Consider the following 22,132-nt stretch of genomic DNA (forward strand, 5'->3'; position numbering starts at 1 on the left):
TCTTATTCTGGTCCACATAATGCAGATCTAAAACCCATAGAACTCAATGGCTCTGGAAAAAAAATGCACATCTCACACAGGCAGTATCCTTATTTAGCAGATATGCTACTTGGAGAAAGAAGAACGGATACTGTCCTGTGCATGAGGCTTTATTTTTGGTCCTGGCTGCTGAAGAGTTTATCTTGGGCCAACATGTGTGATACACGTGATATAAGACTATGATCAGCCTGGGAAACACGGTCCATGTGTCGCCACCTCTCCCAGGCTGACCGCACTCACCTGACTGAACTAACGATATGACAATAATGTATGATACATCCAGTCTCTTATCTGGTCAGGGGAGCCGAGGTTGGCTTGGAAATTATGGCTGACACATGGACTAAGACATGGATTCCTGGGCCGATCACAGTAGTTTGCATGATTCCTATCACTCATACTGAGCTGCCATAACAGTGTCATCCACAGTGCTCCCATAACAGTTACATCCCCATAGCAGTGACATCTAGAGCACCCCCATAACAGTGACTTCCAGTGCTCACATAACAGTGTCATCCACAGTGTCCCTATAACAGTGTCATCCACAGTGTCCCCATAACAGTGTCATCCACAGTGTCCCCATAACAGTGACATCCACAGGCCCCCATAACAGTGACATCCACAGATCCCCCATAACAGTGAAATCTACAGTGCACCCATAACAGTGACATCCAGTGATCCCATAACAGTGACATCCACAGATCCCACATAACAGTGACATCCACAGGCCCCCATAACAGTAATTACCACAGTGCCCCAATAGCCCCCTGAAGAACTCAGAACAGACAAATATCAACACATCTGAAAACAGCACAATAGGAGAAAAAACAAGAATCACTCAATCATCTTGGAATCCCATCCAAGATTCAAACATCAACATGTCCATCCTAACAACTCCCCATACCTCCATCCTAGATGATCAGATAGACAGTACACCTCTAATTACCATATACAATACTGCGGCAGGTACATCAGCCCTGGTTCCTTTTTTAGACCATATAAAACCCCCACTACACCCACGCATCATACCAACTACACACAAGGAAACCACAACCACAAAAAACCTCAACAAAACAGTCACCCCACAGATAACGGAATTTTTCAAGCCCACCCCCGGCAAGAGAAAATTCGAACCCGAGGGTGCAGGGGAGGACAACATCAGAAAAATAAAACCCGTATAATAAACAAAAAAAGAAACAGTGACCATGCACCCAATTTTTAACCTCTCATCATACCAAACCACGAAACAAGAAGAAAACCTTTTACAAAAAGGATTATCTTTCTGCCCACTACATAATATAGATCCCTTCCAACTATATTTGGATATACAGAAATTTATAAAAAACCTGACCATTAAAAGATTTTTTGAATATGAAAATAAAAAAACAGACAATATGGCATCTGCAGAAGTAGAAGAAACAGAAATATACAAACACCAACAAGTACATCCGAAATCCATTTTTTTCCCAGTACATGGAGAAGGACACTTCATACCCACCTTCTTCGACTTAATAGCAGCAGATTTGAAAAAAATCCCCCAAAAAAGCGAGCAACAACAAAAAAGACCCGTCACTAGCGGGAACCTAACACATTGTGAGGTACGTGCTATGAAAACTCTAAAAAATAACGAGAATATAATAATACGGCCGGCAGATAAGGGAGGGGGTATAGTGATTCAAAATATAGAAGACTACGAAGCAGAATCCCAGAATATTCTAAGAAACACTGAGTACTACCGTGTGACGCAAGATAACCCGTTCCCAGATATAATCAAAAGGTTAAAAATCCTAGTAAAACACGCTTATGACCAACAATATATAAAGAAAAAAGAAAAAAATTCCTAAAGCTCCTTCCAACCCATATTTCTACCAAAAATACATAAAAACCCCCAAAAACCACCAGGAAGGCCAATAGTGTCAAGCACAAATTAATCTACAAGCAATATATCACACTACCTCGATTTGTTCCTCCAACCGTACGTCTGCAATTTAACAAGCTATCTACACGATTCCAGACAGTTAATTCAAGAAATCGAAAAAATAAAGTGGAAAGACACATACGCCCTGCTGACCTTGGATGTAACGGCACTATACTCAAACATCCAACACGAGCTAGGTATCAAATGCGTAGAAACAACCCTGAAAAATGATATCACCCTAAAACTACCACAAATTCAATTTTTATTAGAAAGCTTACGTTTTGTCCTGGAAAACAACTTCTTCATTTACAATAATACCACATACCACCAATGCCGGGGGACCGCAATGGGTACGAAAGTGGCACCGGCTTTTGCGAATATCTTTATGGGCCAATTCGAGGACATGCACATCTATGGGAACACGGAGAAACTCAAACACATTGTGTATTATAAAAGATATATCGATGATATCTTTATCATCTGGGAAGGGGACGAACAATCTGCACTAAAGTTCAGTGACAATCTAAACGAGACAAATTGGGGAATATCTTTCACCCCTAATTACAACAAAAATACAATAGACTTCCTAGACATCTCCATCACTACCAAAAACAATACCCTCACAACTAAAACATATTTCAAACAAGTAGACACAAATAGCTACATACATTACAAAAGTTTTCACCATAAAAAATGGCTTCATAACATTCCCTACAGTCAATACAAGCGGATAAGACAAAACTGCACAGAGGACATTGATTTCATCCAACAGGCAAAAATTATCCAGAAAAGATTTATCGACAAAGGCTACCCAAAAGAAATAATAAAAAATGCCTACCAAAAGAGCAAAAAAACAACACAGAAGGAGTGCCTAACAAATAATAAAAAAGAGGAGAAAAACACAAGAACAGAAAAATATCCAAAACACCTAAATTTGATCACACAATATAATACCTCAAATACAATCATACAAAACATTCTGTCAAAACACTGGCACATCCTGAAAAGTGACCCCTACCTTGAAAAATAGCTCCCAAAAAAACCCGCTGTGACCTACAGAAGAGCACCGACTATAAAAAATACTCTAGCTCCCAGCAAAGGAAAAAAGAATATAAAAATCTCAAATGGAAATAAAAAAGAGCCAGTAGGCAGCTTCAAATGTGGAACAAAACGGTGCCTCTGCTGTAATATAATCTTGCACAATAGCAAGACCTTTAGCTCAACAAAAAATGGCGCCATCTTCCCAATGAAACATCATTTAAATTGTAAAAGCAGCTATGTAATTTATCTCATAGAATGCAAATGCGGACTTCAGTACGTGGGGCGGAATACACAAGAGTTACACTGCAGGGTAAGGGCTCTTTCACTCTTGCGTTGTCCGGATCCGGCGTGTACTCCACTTGCCGGAAGACAATAACGCAGGTGTGAAAGAGCCCTAAACCAACACAGACACAATATACAGAAACTATGCCCAAAACACAGCATCTCACGGCATTGCGCCACAACACCGGAAAAAAACCAAACATACACTAAAAATCACACCCATAGACTATATCCCAGACAACCCTTACAATAGGTTCAGCAGCCTCCAGAGGAGAGAAGTATACTGGATCTACCAACTTGACACTTTGACCCCATATGGGCTTAACGAAATAAGCGAAACCATTCTGTAATCCCCAACAAAAGCCATGACCGTAGTACTGAAAGAATCAAGGATCCACTCAAAAAAAGAAAAAACTAGATCAGTAACAGAAACCCCATCACATTACATAGATGGAGACGAGCATGCACGTATATACAGAGAGGGATATTATTTAGTGATTTTTTAACCTTACTTATACACATGAAGACCACCACTGACCACCATTATTGTGGGTGTGTGTGTTTTTCACAGGTATCTGTGGGTGTGGGTGTGTATACATATATGTATGTACATATATTGGTGTATACGTACATGCGCACATCCGCATTTTTAAGCTATTCATCTAGCAAATTATTTATATTTATTATGTATTTTTATTCTAATTTTAATTCATTTATTTATCTATCTATTCAACTAAACACCACTTCACCAAGCCATACAGACATGTAACACGCGGGCGGGTTGCACAAAATAACACGCATGCACACGCGTATATAGGTCTAACCCTAAAGATTCCTGTTCCCCAACTGACCCCACCACCAAAATACAAACATTAGCGACCATTAGTGAAAATGGGACATACCTCTCATATACATACACCCTCCCAAAATACCCGTTATTCAAAATCTGCACCCCGGGTCCCGATATGACTTAGGGCATACGGCTCCTAGGTATAAATAATATCATGAATTAAAATATACTGCAAATCGTTATGTCTATCTCTGATGACAACAGATATAAAACTACACAACGGCTGAATGTGAATGAAAATGCTGCGATGCTCTGCAACAAGTTAGCCAAGCACCGCCCCTGATAGTATCCAGAGACGTCAGCGCAAGACCGGCCCACTGAGGACATCAATAGGCCTGGCCTGCGACATCACCGGAGCGCTACCCAATAAGGATTAACCAGGGGAGTTACTATAATATAGAAAAACCGGCCCACCCTGAACCAGCGGCAGCCCAGAACTTACACGTCAGCTGAGCACCGCCCCTCCCTCTGATGTGATCCAGATGCCGCACAGAAAGATCGGCCCACTGACATCATTGATGGGCGTCACCAGCCACGTCATCCAAGCACCGCCCCAGAGACGTCACACGGATGCTAGACCAATCGGGACAACTACCACCCATGACACGCCAGGAGGAGGGACTACAGGGCACCAGGACAACCCAAAAAGAAAAACGATTGGCCACCTGCCCCTGGGGGAGTGTCTGGTATCCTAGCGACCGGACAAACACTCACGCCCCCGGCCTCCCCTCCGCCCATGTGACCTGCACACATTGCGCTCAAACTGAGTGCATAAAAGAACTAGAAACACTGTATTTTAAATGTAATAAGTTTTATTGTCCTGAGGAAGGGGGATGTTCTACCCCCAAAACGCGTAGACCAACTTTAATAAAAAGATTACCTTGATTGGTACTTCTTGAGCATCGAGTCCTTTACTGCACCAGCGCCACCGAGAATGGTCTAATTTTTCTCCACTTTTCTGCATATACATTATCCTGACAACCGGACCACGGCAAGGGATACAGACCAGGGGCAGCAGACGCAGTTCTCTCTTCTCCCGCAAACTGGACGGGTAATCATCCAGAAAGGCGATTCGGAGGCGTTGTGACTTTTCATAACCCCTTCTGGTAAGCATAACCAGTAACTTCTGTGTCTATACCGAGTGCTGTGAGCTTCCACACAAGAGGCGCTGCCTCCTCTCTTTTCTCTTTTTCCCTTTTAAGTGCCCCAATAACAGTGATATCCACAGTGCCCCCATAACAGTGACATCCACAGTGCACCCATAACAGTGACATTGAGTGCTCCCATAACAGTGACATCCACAGATCCCACATAACAGTGACATTATAACAGTGACATCCACAGTGCACCCATAACAGTGACATTGAGTGCTCCCATAACAGTGACATCCACAGATCCCACATAACAGTGTCATTATAACAGTGACATCCACAGTGCACCCATAACAGTGACATCTAGAGCCTCCCCATGACAATGTCACTGTTATGGGAGCACTGTGGATATCACTGTTATGGGGTCACTCTAGATGTTATCTACAGTTCCCCACAACAATGCCATCCACATTCCCCTATAACAGTGCCATCCATAGTGCCCCATGTGCTATCCACAGTGCCCCCAAAGTGCCCCCAAAGTGCCCCTTGTGCCTTCCACAGTGCCCATGTGCCATCAATAGTGCCCCTAATAATATCCACAGGGCCCCCATGTGCCATCCACAGTGCCCCGAATGACATCCACAGTGCCCCCAAAGTGCCCCTTGTGCCTTCCACAGTGCCCATGTGCTATCAATAGTGCCCCTAATAATATCCATAGTGCCCCCATGTGCCACCCATAGTGCCCCTAATGACATCCACAGTGCCCCCAAAGTGCCATCCACATTGCCCACAAGGGCACCCATGTGCCATCCAAAGTGCCCCCATGTGCCATCCACAGTGCCCATTTGCCATCAATAGTGCCCCTAATGACATCCACAGTGCACCCATGTGCCATGTACAGTGCCCCCAAAGTGCCCATGTGCCATCCATAGTGCCCCTAATGACATCCACAGTGCTCCTAATGACATCCACAGTGCCCCCAAAGTGCCCCTTGTGCCTTCCACAGTACCCATGCACTGTACATGAGTCAGTACAGGCTTCACATAGAAGCCTGTACACTCAGAAGACGGCCGGCGGTCACGGCGCATGCGCAGTAGTGTGCAAGCGACAGGACAGAGGAAGGCCTGCAGGAGGCGGTGGCCTCAGGCGCTGGACCAGAAGACTTGAAAATGCTTCAGGAGCGGTCACGTGACCGTGAAGAGAATCATAGGAAGGGATGCGCTGTGGAGGGTAAGTATTGGCGTAATAACCTTCCCTCTAAGGCTACATGCACACGACCGTGCTGTTTTTTGCGGTCCGCAAAAAATGGAAGCCGCCCGTGTGCCTTCCACAATTTGCGGAACGGAGCAGGCGGCCATTGATATAACTGCCTATTCTTGTCCGTTTTGTGGACAAGAATAGGACATGTTATATTTTCTTTGCGGGGCCGTGGAACGGAGCAACGGATGCAGACAGCACACGGAGTGCTGTCTGCATCTTTTGCGGCCCCATTGAAGTGAATGGGTCCGCGCCCGAGCCGCAAAATGTGCGGCTCGGACGCGGACCTAAACAACGGCCGTGTGCATGAGGCCTAAGGGGAATGAAGATGGTCAATTTTCAAGTAGGGGCCGGAGAACCCCTTTAATGATAACTCCAGTTAAATAGAAATTACAGACACGACTTTCACAATGTATTATATTTTGGTTTTATTTAGTTTTATTAATGAATCTACAGACTACTAGCCAGTTGAACAGAGTAAGTAAGCATATTTCTACACGATGTGAGACAAGTGTTTGTTATTTTATTTAGTGTTCTTATTGTTACTATGACAGCGTTATTGCTTTATCAGGATCTTTGCTTCTGGTGCAGGGTTGTAGGTACTGATACAACCGGTACAACCGGGTCTCATCTTGAATTTTCAGACTTTTCTGCTGCCAAATAACAGAAGAAAGGTTATAAACAGATTAGTAGCATAAGAAATCTATACTTTTAATAGGGTAAAGGACTTTTTAGCACGGGCTGACTGAGCAGGCAATCGTAGTGAACGAACCATTCATTCTCAATAATTGCCGGTTTGCCAGACGAGTTTAGAGCTGCAGATCAACTCCTCTGTATGTAGGGGACAAGAGATCACTATTGTGATTGTCTTTGGCCTCATCCACTTTATCTGACATTTATGCAGGAAAAAGTGGAACAGGTACATTAAGTATATAATGCTTATTCTGAACACCATATTTTTCAATGTATTTACACCAGAAAACTGGCAAAAATACATTGATAAATCTCCTCTTTTATCACAAAGCTAGCTGCCTGAAGCCACCACTAGGGGGAGCTCAGTGAATAGGAATTAATACAACTACCGTGAAGCGGGAATAATCTCTTTGCATTGAGCTTCCCCTAGTGGTGGCTGTGTGAAAATGCTGTGTTTTTGCATGGGGAAGAGAAGAGCAAGTTCTTTCTGTATAGACCTCATAATAGTTGTGTGGTCTGCCTCTATTGCAGGTACACCACCGCACATCAGTGATACTTTCACTCGATGAACGAAGACACCTTTACAAAGGTCAATTACTAGGAAGAAGTGTACAAAGTCTGGTCCAGAAAATTGACCTGATAATTTGCCTGTGTGAAGAGACATTGGGGGAATTTATCAAAGCTCTGCACTCCAGAATTCTGGCTTCAAAAAGTTGCAAAAGTAAGGCTTTGGGATGTTTTGGAGGTACTTGCACAAAATTTTACTACTTGTAAAATAGCAAATACAACACTCACTTAAGGGGTTGTCTCAGTTCAGTAAGTTGCATTTATCATGTAGAGAAAATTAATACAAGACACGTACTAATGTATTGTGATTATCTATATTGCTTCCTTTGCTGGCTGGATTTATTTTTCCATGACATTATCCACTGCTCGTCTCCATGGTTACAGACCACCCTGCAATCCATCAGTGGTGGTCGTGCTTGCACACTATAGGAAAAAGTGTCAGCCTCTTTTGTATTTGTGAAGAAAGAGAAAGGTAAGGGTTAATCAGATCTTATGGAAACATCCAGAAGATCAGAAAAAGCTAGAGGCGCCAGTGAATTGGGAGTACGTATTGTTAATGAGAAAAAGGAAGTAAGGTGCATGGAGGATACGGTCTATGGGCGGGAAGGCTGCTCGTGGGTTGTACCATGCAGATATAAAATTGTCATGTAAAACAAATATAAGAAGAAGAAACAAATAGGATTTTAAAACATTTGATCCTTATATCTGTTCTAACCCGATTTGCGAGTTTAACCTGTCACGAGGGTGTCAAGAGCCACGCCTGACTCCGTTATACCTGGGGTCAGGAAGTCGCAACGGGTGGCTGCGCGCTCTATGTAGAAAGATAGGGCTGTTTCTTTATGGTAGCTTTCTGGGTTTGCCTTGCAACTCTTTTTGGCTCACTCAGGGATCCGTAGCTTCTTCTCCTCAGCTGTTTCTTATCCAGCACTCCCAACCTCCTTATATTCCCCTCTCCCACTTCTCTGGTTGCCAGATATAGAGCTTCCTGCCTGGACTTCTATACTGACCCACTGGAGCTAAGTAGCTGAGATTCCTGGTTGTTGTTCCAGAGCTCTACCCTCCAGATCCCGGTTGGGCTTTTGTTGTCTGCTGTTGTCGCCCACCTGGGATTATATGTTTTTTCTGTATTGTCTGTCCTCTCCTTGGTGTTTTCCTTTAGTGTTAGTGGTGCGGACTAGTGTTCCCACCGCCCTATTCACTACGCAGGGCTCATCTTAGGGAAAGCCAGAGTTTAGGCACGTGATCGGCGTATGGGTGAGGAACCCCTCTAGGGACGTCAAGGCAGTCAGGTGCCAGCCTCAAGGTGAGTTAGGGATCACCACTAGAGTTGAGCGAACACCTGGATGTTCGGGTTCGAGAAGTTCGGCCGAACATCCCGGAAATGTTCGGGTTCGGGATCCGAACCCGATCCGAACTTCGTCCCGAACCCGAACCCCATTGAAGTCAATGGGGACCCGAACTTTTCGGCACTAAAACGGCTGTAAAACAGCCCAGGAAAGGGCTAGAGGGCTGCAAAAGGCAGCAACATGTAGGTAAATCCCCTGCAAACAAATGTGGATAGGGAAATTAATTAAAATAAAAATTAAATAAATAAAAATTAACCAAAATCAATTGGAGAGAGGTTCCATAGCAGAGAATCTGGCTTCCCGTCACCCACCACTGGAACAGTCCATTCTCAGATATTTAGGCCCCGGCACCCAGGCAGAGGAGAGAGGTCCCGTAACAGAGAATCTGTCTTCATGTCAGCAGAGAATTAGTCTGCATGTCATAGCAGAGAATGAGGCTTCACGTCAGCCACCACTGCAACAGTCCATTGGCATATATTTAGGCCTAGCACACAGGCAGAGGAGAGAGGTCCCGTAACAGAGAATCTGGCTTCATGTCAGCAGAGAATTAGTCTGCATGTCATAGCAGAGAATCAGGCTTCACGTCACCCACCACTGCAACAGTCCATTGGCATATATTTAGGCCCAGCACCCAGGCAGAGGAGGGAGGTCCCGTAACAGAGAATCTGTCTTCATGTCAGCAGAGAATTAGTCTGCATGTCATAGCAGAGAATGAGGCTTCACGTCAGCCACCACTGCAACAGTCCATTGGCATATATTTAGGCCCAGCACACACACAGGCAGAGGAGAGAGGTCCCGTAACAGAGAATCTGTCTTCATGTCAGCAGAGAATTAGTCTGCATGTCATAGCAGAGAATCAGGCTTCACGTCACCCACCACTGCAACAGTCCATTGGCATATATTTAGGCCCAGCACCCAGGCAGAGGAGGGAGGTCCCGTAACAGAGAATCTGTCTTCATGTCAGCAGAGAATTAGTCTGCATGTCATAGCAGAGAATGAGGCTTCACGTCAGCCACCACTGCAACAGTCCATTGGCATATATTTAGGCCCAGCACACACACAGGCAGAGGAGAGAGGTCCCGTAACAGAGAATCTGTCTTCATGTCAGCAGAGAATCAGTCTGCATGTCATAGCAGAGAATGAGGCTTCACGTCACCCACCACTGCAACAGTCCATTGGCATATATTTAGGCCTAGCACACAGGCAGAGCAGAGAGGTCCCGTAACAGACAATCTGGCTTCATGACAGCAGAGAATCAGTCTGCATGTCATAGCAGAGAATGAGGCTTCACGTCACCCACCACTGCAACAGTCCATTGGCATATATTTAGGCCTAGCACACAGGCAGAGCAGAGAGGTCCCGTAACAGACAATCTGGCTTCATGTCAGCAGAGAATCAGTCTGCATGTCATAGCAGAGAATGAGGCTTCACGTCACCCACCACTGCAACAGTCCATTGGCATATATTTAGGCCTAGCACACAGGCAGAGCAGAGAGGTCCCGTAACAGACGATCTGGCTTCATGTCAGCAGAGAATCAGTCTGCATGTCATAGCAGAGAATCAGGCTTCACGTCAGCCACCACTGCAACAGTCCATTGTCATAAATTTAGGCCCAGCACCCAGGCAGAGGAGAGAGGTCCCGTAACAGACAATCTGGCTTCATGTCAGCAGAGAATTAGTCTGCATGTCATAGCAGAGAATCAGGCTTCATGTCAGCCACCACTGCAACAGTCCATTGGCATATATTTAGGCCTAGCACACAGGCAGAGGAGAGGTTCATTCAACTTTGGGTAGCATCGCAATATAATGGTAAAATGAAAATAAAAATAGGATTGAATGAGGAAGTGCCCTGGAGTCCAATAATATATGGTTATGGGGAGGTAGTTAATGTCTAATCTGGACAAGGGACGGACAGGTCCTGTGGGATCCATGCCTGGTTCATTTTTATGAACGTCAGCTTGTCCACATTGGCTGTAGACAGGCGGCTGCGTTTGTCTGTAATGACGCCCCCTGCCGTGCTGAATACACGTTCAGACAAAACGCTGGCTGCCGGGCAGGCCAGCACCTCCAAGGCATAAAAGGCTAGCTCTGGCCACGTGGACAATTTAGAGACCCAGAAGTTGAATGGGGCCGAACCATCAGTCAGTACGTGGAGGGGTGTGCACACGTACTGTTCCACCATGTTAGTGAAATGTTGCCTCCTGCTAACACGTTGCGTATCAGGTGGTGGTGCAGTTAGCTGTGGCGTGTTGACAAAAGTTTTCCACATCTCTGCCATGCTAACCCTGCCCTCAGAGGAGCTGGCCGTGACACAGCTGCCTTGGCGACCTCTTGCTCCTCCTCTGCCTTGGCCTTGGGCTTCCACTTGTTCCCCTGTGACATTTGGGAATGCTCTCAGTAGCGCGTCTACCAACGTGCGCTTGTACTCGCGCATCTTCCTATCACGCTCCAGTGCAGGAAGTAAGGTGGGCACATTGTCTTTGTAGCGTGGATCCAGCAGGGTGGCAACCCAGTAGTCCGCACAGGTTAAAATGTGGGCAACTCTGCTGTCGTTGCGCAGGCACTGCAGCATGTAGTCGCTCATGTGTGCCAGGCTGCCCAGGGGTAAGGACAAGCTGTCCTCTGTGGGAGGCGTATCGTCATCGTCCTGCCTTTCCCCCCAGCCACGCACCAGTGATGGACCCGAGCTGCGTTGGGTGCCACCCCGCTGTGACCATGCTTCATCCTCATCCTCCTCCACCTCCTCCTCATCCTCGTCCTCCTCGTCCTCCAGTAGTGGGCCCTGGCTGGCCACATTTGTACCTGGCCTCTGCTGTTGCAAAAAACCTCCCTCTGAGTCACTTCGAAGAGACTGGCCTGAAAGTGCTAAAAATGACCCCTCTTCCTCATCCTCCTCCTCCTCCTCCTGGGCCACCTCCTGTTCCATCATCGCCCTAAGTGTTTTCTCAAGGAGACATAGAAGTGGTATTGTAACGCTGATAACGGTGTCATCGCCACTGGCCATGTTGGTGGAGTACTCGAAACAGCGCAACAGGGCACACAGGTCTCGCATGGAGGCCCAGTCATTGGTGGTGAAGTGGTGCTGTTCTGTAGTGCGACTGACCCGTGCGTGCTGCAGCTGAAACTCCACTATGGCCTGCTGCTGCTCGCACAGTCTGTCCAGCATGTGCAAGGTGGAGTTCCACCTGGTGGGCACGTCGCATATGAGGCGGTGAGCGGGAAGGCCGAAGTTACGCTGTAGCGCAGACAGGCGAGCAGCGGCAGGATGTGAACGCCGGAAGCGCGAACAGACGGCCCGCACTTTATGCAGCAGCTCTGACATGTCGGGGTAGTTGTGAATGAACTTCTGCACCACCAAATTCAGCACATGCGCCAAGCAAGGGATGTGCGTCAAATTGGCTAGTCCCAGAGCTGCAACGAGATTTCGCCCATTATCACACACCACCAGGCCGGGCTTGAGGCTCACCGGCAGCAACCACTCGTCGGTCTGTTGTTCAATACCCCGCCACAACTCCTGTGCGGTGTGGGGCCTGTCCCCCAAACATATGAGTTTCAGAATGGCCTGCTGACGTTTACCCCGGGCTGTGCTGAAGTTGGTGGTGAAGGTGTGTGGCTGACTGGATGAGCAGGTGGAAGAAGAGGAGGAGGAAGCCGAGAAGGAGGAGGTGGCAACAGGAGGCAAAGAATGTTGCCCTGCGATCCTTGGCGGCGGCAGGACGTGCGCCAAACAGCTCTCCGCCTGGGGCCCAGCTGCCACTACATTTACCCAGTGTGCAGTTAGGGAGATATAGCGTCCCTGGCCGTGCTTACTGGTCCACGTATCTGTGGTTAGGTGGACCTTGCTACAGATGGCGTTGCGCAGTGCACACTTGATTTTATCGGATACTTGGTTGTGCAGGGAAGGCACGGCTCTCTTGGAGAAGTAGTGCCGGCTGGGAACAACATACTGTGGGACAGCAAGCGACATGAGCTGTTTGAAGCTGTCTGTGTCCACCAGCCTAAATGACAGCATTTCATAGGCCAGTAGTTTAGAAATGCTGGCATTCAGGGCCAGGGATCGAGGGTGGCTAGGTGGGAATTTACGCTTTCTATCAAATGTTTGTGAGATGGAGAGCTGAACGCTGGCGTGTGACATGGTTGAGACGCTTGGTGACGGAGGTGGTGGTGGTGGTGTTGGTGGTACATCCCCTGTTTGCTGGGCGGCAGGTGCCAACGTTCCTCCAGAGGCGGAGGAAGAGGCCGAGGCGGCAGCAGCAGAATAGGCCGAGGCGGCAGCAGCAGAAGAGGTAGCAGGGGGAGCCTGAGTGACTTCCTTGGTTTTAAGGTGTTTACTCCACTGCAGTTCATGCTTTGCATGCAGGTGCCTGGTCATGCAGGTTGTGCTCAGGTTCAGAACGTTAATGCCTCGCTTCAGGCTCTGATGGCACAGCGTGCAAACCACTCGGGTCTTGTCGTCAGCACATTGTTTGAAGAAGTGCCATGCCAGGGAACTCCTTGAAGCTGCCTTTGGGGTGCTCGGTCCCAGATGGCGGCGGTCAGTAGCAGGCGGAGTCTCTTGGCGGCGGGTGTTCTGCTTTTGCCCACTGCTCCCTCTTTTGCTACGCTGTTGGCTCGGTCTCACCACTGCCTCTTCCTCCGAACTGTGAAAGTCAGTGGCACGACCTTCATTCCATGTGGGGTCTAGGACCTCATCGTCCCCTGCATCGTCTTCCACCCAGTCTTGATCCCTGACCTCCTGTTCAGTCTGCACACTGCAGAAAGACGCAGCAGTTGGCACCTGTGTTTCGTCATCATCAGAGACATGCTGAGGTGGTATTCCCATGTCCTCATCATCAGGAAACATAAGTGGTTGTGCGTCAGTGCATTCTATGTCTTTCACCGCTGGGGAAGGGCTAGGTGGATGCCCTTGGGAAACCCTGCCAGCGGAGTCTTCAAACAGCATAAGAGACTGCTGCATAACTTGAGGCTGAGACAGTTTCCCTGGTATGCATGGGGGTGATGTGACAGACTGATGGGGTTGGTTTTCAGGCGCCATCTGTGCGCTTTCTGCAGAAGACTGGGTGGGAGATAATGTGAACGTGCTGGATCCACTGTCGGCCACCCAATTGACTAATGCCTGTACCTGCTCAGGCCTTACCATCCTTAGAACGGCATTGGGCCCCACCATATATCGCTGTAAATTCTGGCGGCTACTGGGACCTGAGGTAGTTGGTACACTAGGACGTGTGGATGTGGCAGAACGGCCACGTCCTCTCCCAGCACCAGAGGGTCCACTAACACCACCACGACCATGTCCACGTCCGCGTCCCTTACTAGATGTTTTTCTCATTGTTATGGTTCACCACAACAACAAATATATTATTTGGCCCAATGTATTGTATTCAAATTCAGCGGGATATAAATTTGAGGCCTAGTATTTAGGCGCTGGGTGACCGGTATGGATTTAGTGACAGAATTAGACTTGGAAATGCACAGAAGCGTGTGTGTGAAGTTATTCTGAATGACCCAATGTGCACCTTGAATATTATATACCCTTTTTGGGATAGATTTCAAATAGCTCTGATATAGCAGGAACCACTAAATTATGAAATTGCTAAATTGGGAATTGTACTTCAACCCAGAACAAAAAATGTGCTTTGACGGGCACTAAATAACTTTCCCAGCTACAACAGTACAGCGGTAACGAGAGATTTAGAGGGATTTAAATTTGAGGCCTAGTATTTAGGCGCTGGGTGACAGGTATGGGTTTAGTGACAGAATTAGACTTGGAAATACACAGTAGCGGGTGTGTGTGAAGTTATTCTGAATGACCCAATGTGCACCTTCAATATTATATACCCTTTTTGGGATAGATTTCAAATAGCTCTGATATAGCAGGAACCACTAAATTATGAAATTGCTAAATTGGGAATTGTACTTCAACCCAGAACAAAAAATGTGCTTTGACGGACACTAAATATCTTGCCCAGCAACAACAGTACAGCGGTGGGTAACGAGAGATTTAGAGGGATTTAAATTTGAGGCCTAGTATTTAGGCGCTGGGTCACCGGTATGGATTTAGTGACAGAATTAGACTTGGAAATGCACAGAAGCGTGTGTGTGAAGTTATTCTGAATGACCCTATGTGCACCTTCAATATTATATACCCTTTTAGGGATAGATTTCAAATAGCTCTGATATAGCAGAAACCACTAAATTATGAAATTGCTAAATTGGGAATTGTACTTCAACCCAGAACAAAAAATGTGCTTTGACGGACACTAAATATCTTGCCCAGCAACAACAGTACAGCGGTGGGTAACGAGAGATTTAGAGGGATTTAAATTTGAGGCCTAGTATTTAGGCGCTGGGTGACAGGTATGGGTTTAGTGACAGAATTAGACTTGGAAATACACAGTAGCGGGTGTGTGTGAAGTTATTCTGAATGACCCAATGTGCACCTTCAATATTATATACCCTTTTTGGGATAGATTTCAAATAGCTCTGATATAGCAGGAACCACTAAATTATGAAATTGCTAAATTGGGAATTGTACTTCAACCCAGAACAAAAAATGTGCTTTGACGGACACTAAATATCTTGCCCAGCAACAACAGTACAGTGGTGGGTAACGAGAGATTTAGAGGGATTTAAATTTGAGGCCTAGTATTTAGGCGCTGGGTCACCGGTATGGATTTAGTGACAGAATTAGACTTGGAAATGCACAGAAGCGTGTGTGTGAAGTTATTCTGAATGACCCTATGTGCACCTTCAATATTATATACCCTTTTAGGGATAGATTTCAAATAGCTCTGATATAGCAGAAACCACTAAATTATGAAATTGCTAAATTGGGAATTGTACTTCAACCCAGAACAAAAAATGTGCTTTGACGGACACTAAATATCTTGCCCAGCAACAACAGTACAGCGGTGGGTAACGAGAGATTTAGAGGGATTTAAATTTGAGGCCTAGTATTTAGGCGCTGGGTCACCGGTATGGATTTAGTGACAGAATTAGACTTGGAAATGCACAGAAGCGTGTGTGTGAAGTTATTCTGAATGACCCTATGTGCACCTTCAATATTATATACCCTTTTAGGGATAGATTTCAAATAGCTCTGATATAGCAGAAACCACTAAATTATGAAATTGCTAAATTGGGAATTGTACTTCAACCCAGAACAAAAAATGTGCTTTGACGGACACTAAATATCTTGCCCAGCAACAACAGTACAGCGGTGGGTAACGAGAGATTTAGAGGGATTTAAATTTGAGGCCTAGTATTTAGGCGCTGGGTGACAGGTATGGGTTTAGTGACAGAATTAGACTTGGAAATACACAGTAGCGGGTGTGTGTGAAGTTATTCTGAATGACCCAATGTGCACCTTCAATATTATATACCCTTTTTGGGATAGATTTCAAATAGCTCTGATATAGCAGGAACCACTAAATTATGAAATTGCTAAATTGGGAATTGTACTTCAACCCAGAACAAAAAATGTGCTTTGACGGACACTAAATATCTTGCCCAGCAACAACAGTACAGCGGTGGGTAACGAGAGATTTAGAGGGATTTAAATTTGAGGCCTAGTATTTAGGCGCTGGGTCACCGGTATGGATTTAGTGACAGAATTAGACTTGGAAATGCACAGAAGCGTGTGTGTGAAGTTATTCTGAATGACCCTATGTGCACCTTCAATATTATATACCCTTTTAGGGATAGATTTCAAATAGCTCTGATATAGCAGAAACCACTAAATTATGAAATTGCTAAATTGGGAATTGTACTTCAACCCAGAACAAAAAATGTGCTTTGACGGACACTAAATATCTTGCCCAGCAACAACAGTACAGCGGTGGGTAACGAGAGATTTAGAGGGATTTAAATTTGAGGCCTAGTATTTAGGCGCTGGGTCACCGGTATGGATTTAGTGACAGAATTAGACTTGGAAATGCACAGAAGCGTGTGTGTGAAGTTATTCTGAATGACCCTATGTGCACCTTCAATATTATATACCCTTTTAGGGATAGATTTCAAATAGCTCTGATATAGCAGAAACCACTAAATTATGAAATTGCTAAATTGGGAATTGTACTTCAACCCAGAACAAAAAATGTGCTTTGACGGACACTAAATATCTTGCCCAGCAACAACAGTACAGTGGTGGGTAACGAGAGATTTAGAGGGATTTAAATTTGAGGCCTAGTATTTAGGCGCTGGGTCACCGGTATGGATTTAGTGACAGAATTAGACTTGGAAATGCACAGAAGCGTGTGTGTGAAGTTATTCTGAATGACCCTATGTGCACCTTCAATATTATATACCCTTTTAGGGATAGATTTCAAATAGCTCTGATATAGCAGAAACCACTAAATTATGAAATTGCTAAATTGGGAATTGTACTTCAACCCAGAACAAAAAATGTGCTTTGACGGACACTAAATATCTTGCCCAGCAACAACAGTACAGCGGTGGGTAACGAGAGATTTAGAGGGATTTAAATTTGAGGCCTAGTATTTAGGCGCTGGGTGACAGGTATGGGTTTAGTGACAGAATTAGACTTGGAAATACACAGTAGCGGGTGTGTGTGAAGTTATTCTGAATGACCCAATGTGCACCTTCAATATTATATACCCTTTTTGGGATAGATTTCAAATAGCTCTGATATAGCAGGAACCACTAAATTATGAAATTGCTAAATTGGGAATTGTATTTCAACCCAGAACAAGAAATGTGCTTGAACGGACACTAAATAACTCGCCCAGCTACAGCACTAGGGACAGATTTAGCTGGATATAAATTTGAGGCCTAGTATTTAGGCGCTGGGTGACCGGTATGGATTTAGTGACAGAATTAGACTGGGATATGGCCAAAAAATGAACAGACTATTGCTGGTTAAATGCACTTGGTGTGACAGCTTCACCCTGATGTAGGCTTTAGCCAAAAAACAACCACACCATTGAGGGTTAAATGCACTTGGTGACAGGCGCAGCTTGCCCCTGATTTTGTATATGGCCAAAAAATGAACAGACTATTGCTGGTTAAATGCACTTGGTGTGACAGCTTCACCCTGATGTAGGCTTTAGCCAAAAAACAACCACACCATTGAGGGTTAAATGCACTTGGTGACAGGCGCAGCTTGCCCCTGATTTTGTATATGGCCAAAAAATGAACAGACTATTGCTGGTTAAATGCACTTGGTGTGACAGCTTCACCCTGATGTAGGCTTTAGCCAAAAAACAACCACACCATTGAGGGTTAAATGCACTTGGTGACAGGCGCAGCTTGCCCCTGATTTTGTATATGGCCAAAAAATGAACAGACTATTGCTGGTTAAATGCACTTGGTGTGACAGCTTCACCCTGATGTAGGCTTTAGCCAAAAAACAACCACACCATTGAGGGTTAAATGCACTTGGTCGCAGCTTGTGCTGGCGCACCACAAGACACAAAATGGCCGCCGATCACCCCAGAAAAATGAGACTGACAAACGGTCTGTGCAGCCTAAAAACAGTGAGCAATTGAGGATCAGCAGCTCAATGATCCACAGCTGCAGATCGATCAGTTAATCAAGTCCTTTGGAGGAGTTAATCTGCCTAATCTCGCCCTACTGTCGCAGCCGCAACCTCTCCCTACGCTAATCAGAGCAGAGTGACGGGCGGCGCTATGTGACTCCAGCTTAAATAGAGGCTGGGTCACATGGTGCTCTGGCCAATCACAGCCATGCCAATAGTAGGCATGGCTGTGATGGCCTCTTGGGGCAAGTAGTATGACGCTTGTTGATTGGCTGCTTTGCAGCCTTTCAAAAAGCGCCAAGAAAGCGTCACAAAAGCGCGAAGAAAGCGACGAACACCGAACCCGAACCCGGACTTTTACGAAAATGTCCGGGTTCGGGTCCGTGTCACGGACACCCCAAAATTCGGTACGAACCCGAACTATACAGTTCGAGTTCGCTCATCCCTAATCACCACCTTTCCCTCTCCCTTGGACAGGGCCTTCCCTTTTCCCTCCCCTTGCGTCACGTATGTGATCGGCACGCCGGTCATGACATAACCACTACTTTTTTCATACTATATATACGAGGCCACTTTTACTCGGATTTAATTAGGGGCTTGGCTACCCCAACTAATAGCATTCAAAGGGATTTGGCGCTCTTGGGTGGGACTAAGAACAGGTTGTACCCAGTGGGTTAACCATACAAGCCCACTGCATTCAGCCTCTCTTGTGGCCAGGACCATGGGAGCTCACTTAGGCTGGTTCTTTTTCCTATATTGTGCAAGCACGACCACCGCTGATGGATTGCAGGGTGGTCTGTAACCATAGAAACGAGCAGTGGATAATGTGATGGAAAAATGAATCCAGCCAGCAAAGGAAGCAATATGGACAATCACAATACATTAGTAAGTGCCTGGTATTAACTTTCTCTATATGATAAATGCCACTTACTGAAGTGAGACAACCCTTTTAAGTTTTGAAAAGTAGGTGTGTTAGTTATGTTAATTAGTTACATTCGAGATTCATCATTGAGACTTACTTTTGTTGGCACAAAGTAAACCAAGGTAGACCCCAAATAAAAACGATTTCAGATATTGCCTCATGACAAATTCCCTCATTGTCTGATAGAATAGACACGTGCATAGACCTTGGTGTAATTTGTTCAGCCATGCTAAGTTTCATTTTATGTACACAAATTTGAAATCTATTTCCTATAGATTAGATCAGGCATGTCCAAACTGCGGCCCTCCAGCTGTTGCAAAACTACAACTCCCAGCATGCTCTAATAGCTGTAAGCTATCCAGGCATGCTGGGAGTTGTAGTTTTGGAACAGCTGGAGGGCCGCAGTTTGGACATGCCTGGATTAGATCATTTAAAAGCAAGTGCGGATTTATTTACCATTACTGCAAGGGTGGTTGTACTCCACAGAAACATTTTCATCTGGAAGACAGAAGAAGCAGCATTACGATCTACCATATATTGTCAAATTTAGAACAATCGTATACGCTAAAAAACATACAGTAGTAGGTCGGCCAAGTTAATTGGAAGGAATTGTATAGTTGTATGGTACAATTTAAGGAGTAGGAAAAAAATAGATATTTACCTGTCTCATAATAATCGTAGAGGGATACTGTAGCTGGTTTTAGGTCTTTCACCACACTGTCCTGTTCCACGATGAAGGAGAGGTTTACTGGATTGCGGTCAATCTAAAGTAAGATAATAATCCCATAAGAGAAGCCTTTATGAATCTGAAGTACCCAAAGATTTAGAAACCCCCTTAAAAAAATAATAATAATAAACAACCTAACAAATTAGCTAAAGACTAGTAGTTGTGGCTATTTATCATAGAGGAATCTCTGGTGTTATTAGAGGTAACCTTATGGTAGATTTTCATACTTTAAGAAGTGATGACCTTTCCTCAGGATAGGCCATCAGTATCTGATCCGACACTCTGTACCCCTGACGTTACTCAGGCACCAGGAGCACCCAGTTCCGGCCACTGTGTTGTGGACTGATCTTGTTACTGCAGTGCGGCTCTGATTCATTTCAATAGGATCAGCACTACAGTAATGAGTTTTTTCCACTACACAGTAGACAGAGCTGTGAACTTCCCATTCCAACGTCTAGTGCCAGAGCTACTGGGCACCTGAGTGGCGGGGGTGTGGGGTTCTGGAAAAAATAAATGGTGAAATGCCCCACTTAAAGGCTATTCATATATTTGATTGATTAGCTTAGAAGATTGCTAAGGTGAGGAGAGGGTGGAGATGGAGACCAAGCTCTCCTTTTACTGTTGATGGCACTCTACAGCCTGCTATGTACAGTATGTAAAGCTTCTACAGAGGCTGCAGATATCAAACAATGCAATTTTTTTTAATAACACTCTATTGCAAAAATACTTGTGCATTTAAAGGAAACCTGTCACCAGGATTTTGTGTATAGAGCTGGGGACATGGGCTGCTAGATGGCCGCTAGCACATCTGCAATACCCAGTCCCCATAGCTCTCTGCGCTTTTATTGTGTTAAAAAACCTTTTTGAACAATATGCAAATTATCTGATATGAGTCCTGTATCCGGAGATGAGTCCAGCGGAAAGGAGCCCAGCACCGCCCCGCGTCCTTTGAATCTCCTCCTTGCTGGCTGACGTCACAGAGCTGGACCGCCGAAATCTCGCGATGCGCGAGCTAGCGCATGCGCTGTGTCGGCATCATGTTCATTCCCTGTGCTGGCATCAGCACAGGGAACGAACAACGCATGCGCTAGCTCGCGCATCGCAAGATTTCGGCGCTCCAGCTCTGTGACGTCAGCCAGCAAGGAGGAGATTCAGAGGACGCGGGGCGGTGCTGGGCTCCTTTCCGCTTGACTCATCTCCGGATACAGGACTCATATTAGGTCATTTGCATATTGATCAAAAAGGTTTTTTAACACAATAAAAGCACACAGAGCTATGGGGACTGGGTATTGCAGATGTGCTAGCGGCCATCTAGCAGCCCATGTCCCCAGCTCTATGCACAAAATCCTGGTGACAGGTTCCCTTTAAGTTATAAAAGTTATAAAAAGAATCTGGAGTTAAAATGCAGCAATGAATAATATGGACCTGGTCCAAGTACAAAGTCACCACATCAGTCTGGATTTCACTTCTCTTTATTAACTTGTCCTGCTCCAGCTGTGAAGAAAAAATGGGGTTACAAATGGTTTTGCAGTGGAAGGAACACATTTTAATAATGCAATCTATTAATATTTGATATGGGTTCAGCGTTATTTCTGCACAGGAGGACCTTCGTTTAGCAACGATTTAGCTTTTTTTTATTTTAAGAAACCGATTGTTTTATTGGATTAAATTCAGTCTAATTTCTGTAGACCCTTAATGGTGGCCTTTAGGTTTGTACCATATTATGATTATCAGATTATTACACAAGGTAAAGTATTTTCCTTATTTTCTAAAACTGTATTTTCTGTCTTTTCTCTCACAAGAGGTGTAAGTCAATGCTCTTGTAATTTGACGGTCATGAATCTCCTCCGGCCATGTACCATTTATAATACTCGTTTCTTCCAGGGGTCTTTTGGGGACATTCAGG

At 45.3% G+C, this 22,132-nt stretch overlaps 1 protein-coding gene across 1 annotated transcript in view; it reads right to left on the minus strand.

Annotated features, from left to right (window-relative positions):
* Positions 1–6,878: 6,878 nt before the first annotated feature.
* LOC122942210 (alpha-2-macroglobulin-like protein 1) overlaps positions 6,879–22,132 on the minus strand; it is a 273,571-nt gene continuing 258,317 nt past the window's right edge. The window contains exons 40-43 of the mRNA XM_044299709.1: positions 21,652–21,720; positions 20,161–20,263; positions 19,956–19,997; positions 6,879–7,128 (exon numbers count right to left, since the gene is read on the minus strand). Coding sequence (XP_044155644.1) covers positions 7,103–7,128; positions 19,956–19,997; positions 20,161–20,263; positions 21,652–21,720 — 240 coding nt within the window. The 3' untranslated portion in view covers positions 6,879–7,102. The remainder of the gene's footprint in view (positions 7,129–19,955; positions 19,998–20,160; positions 20,264–21,651; positions 21,721–22,132) is intronic.

Source organism: Bufo gargarizans, chromosome 6 (genome assembly GCF_014858855.1).
Source record: "Bufo gargarizans isolate SCDJY-AF-19 chromosome 6, ASM1485885v1, whole genome shotgun sequence".
Taxonomy (NCBI): Eukaryota; Metazoa; Chordata; class Amphibia; order Anura; family Bufonidae; genus Bufo; species Bufo gargarizans.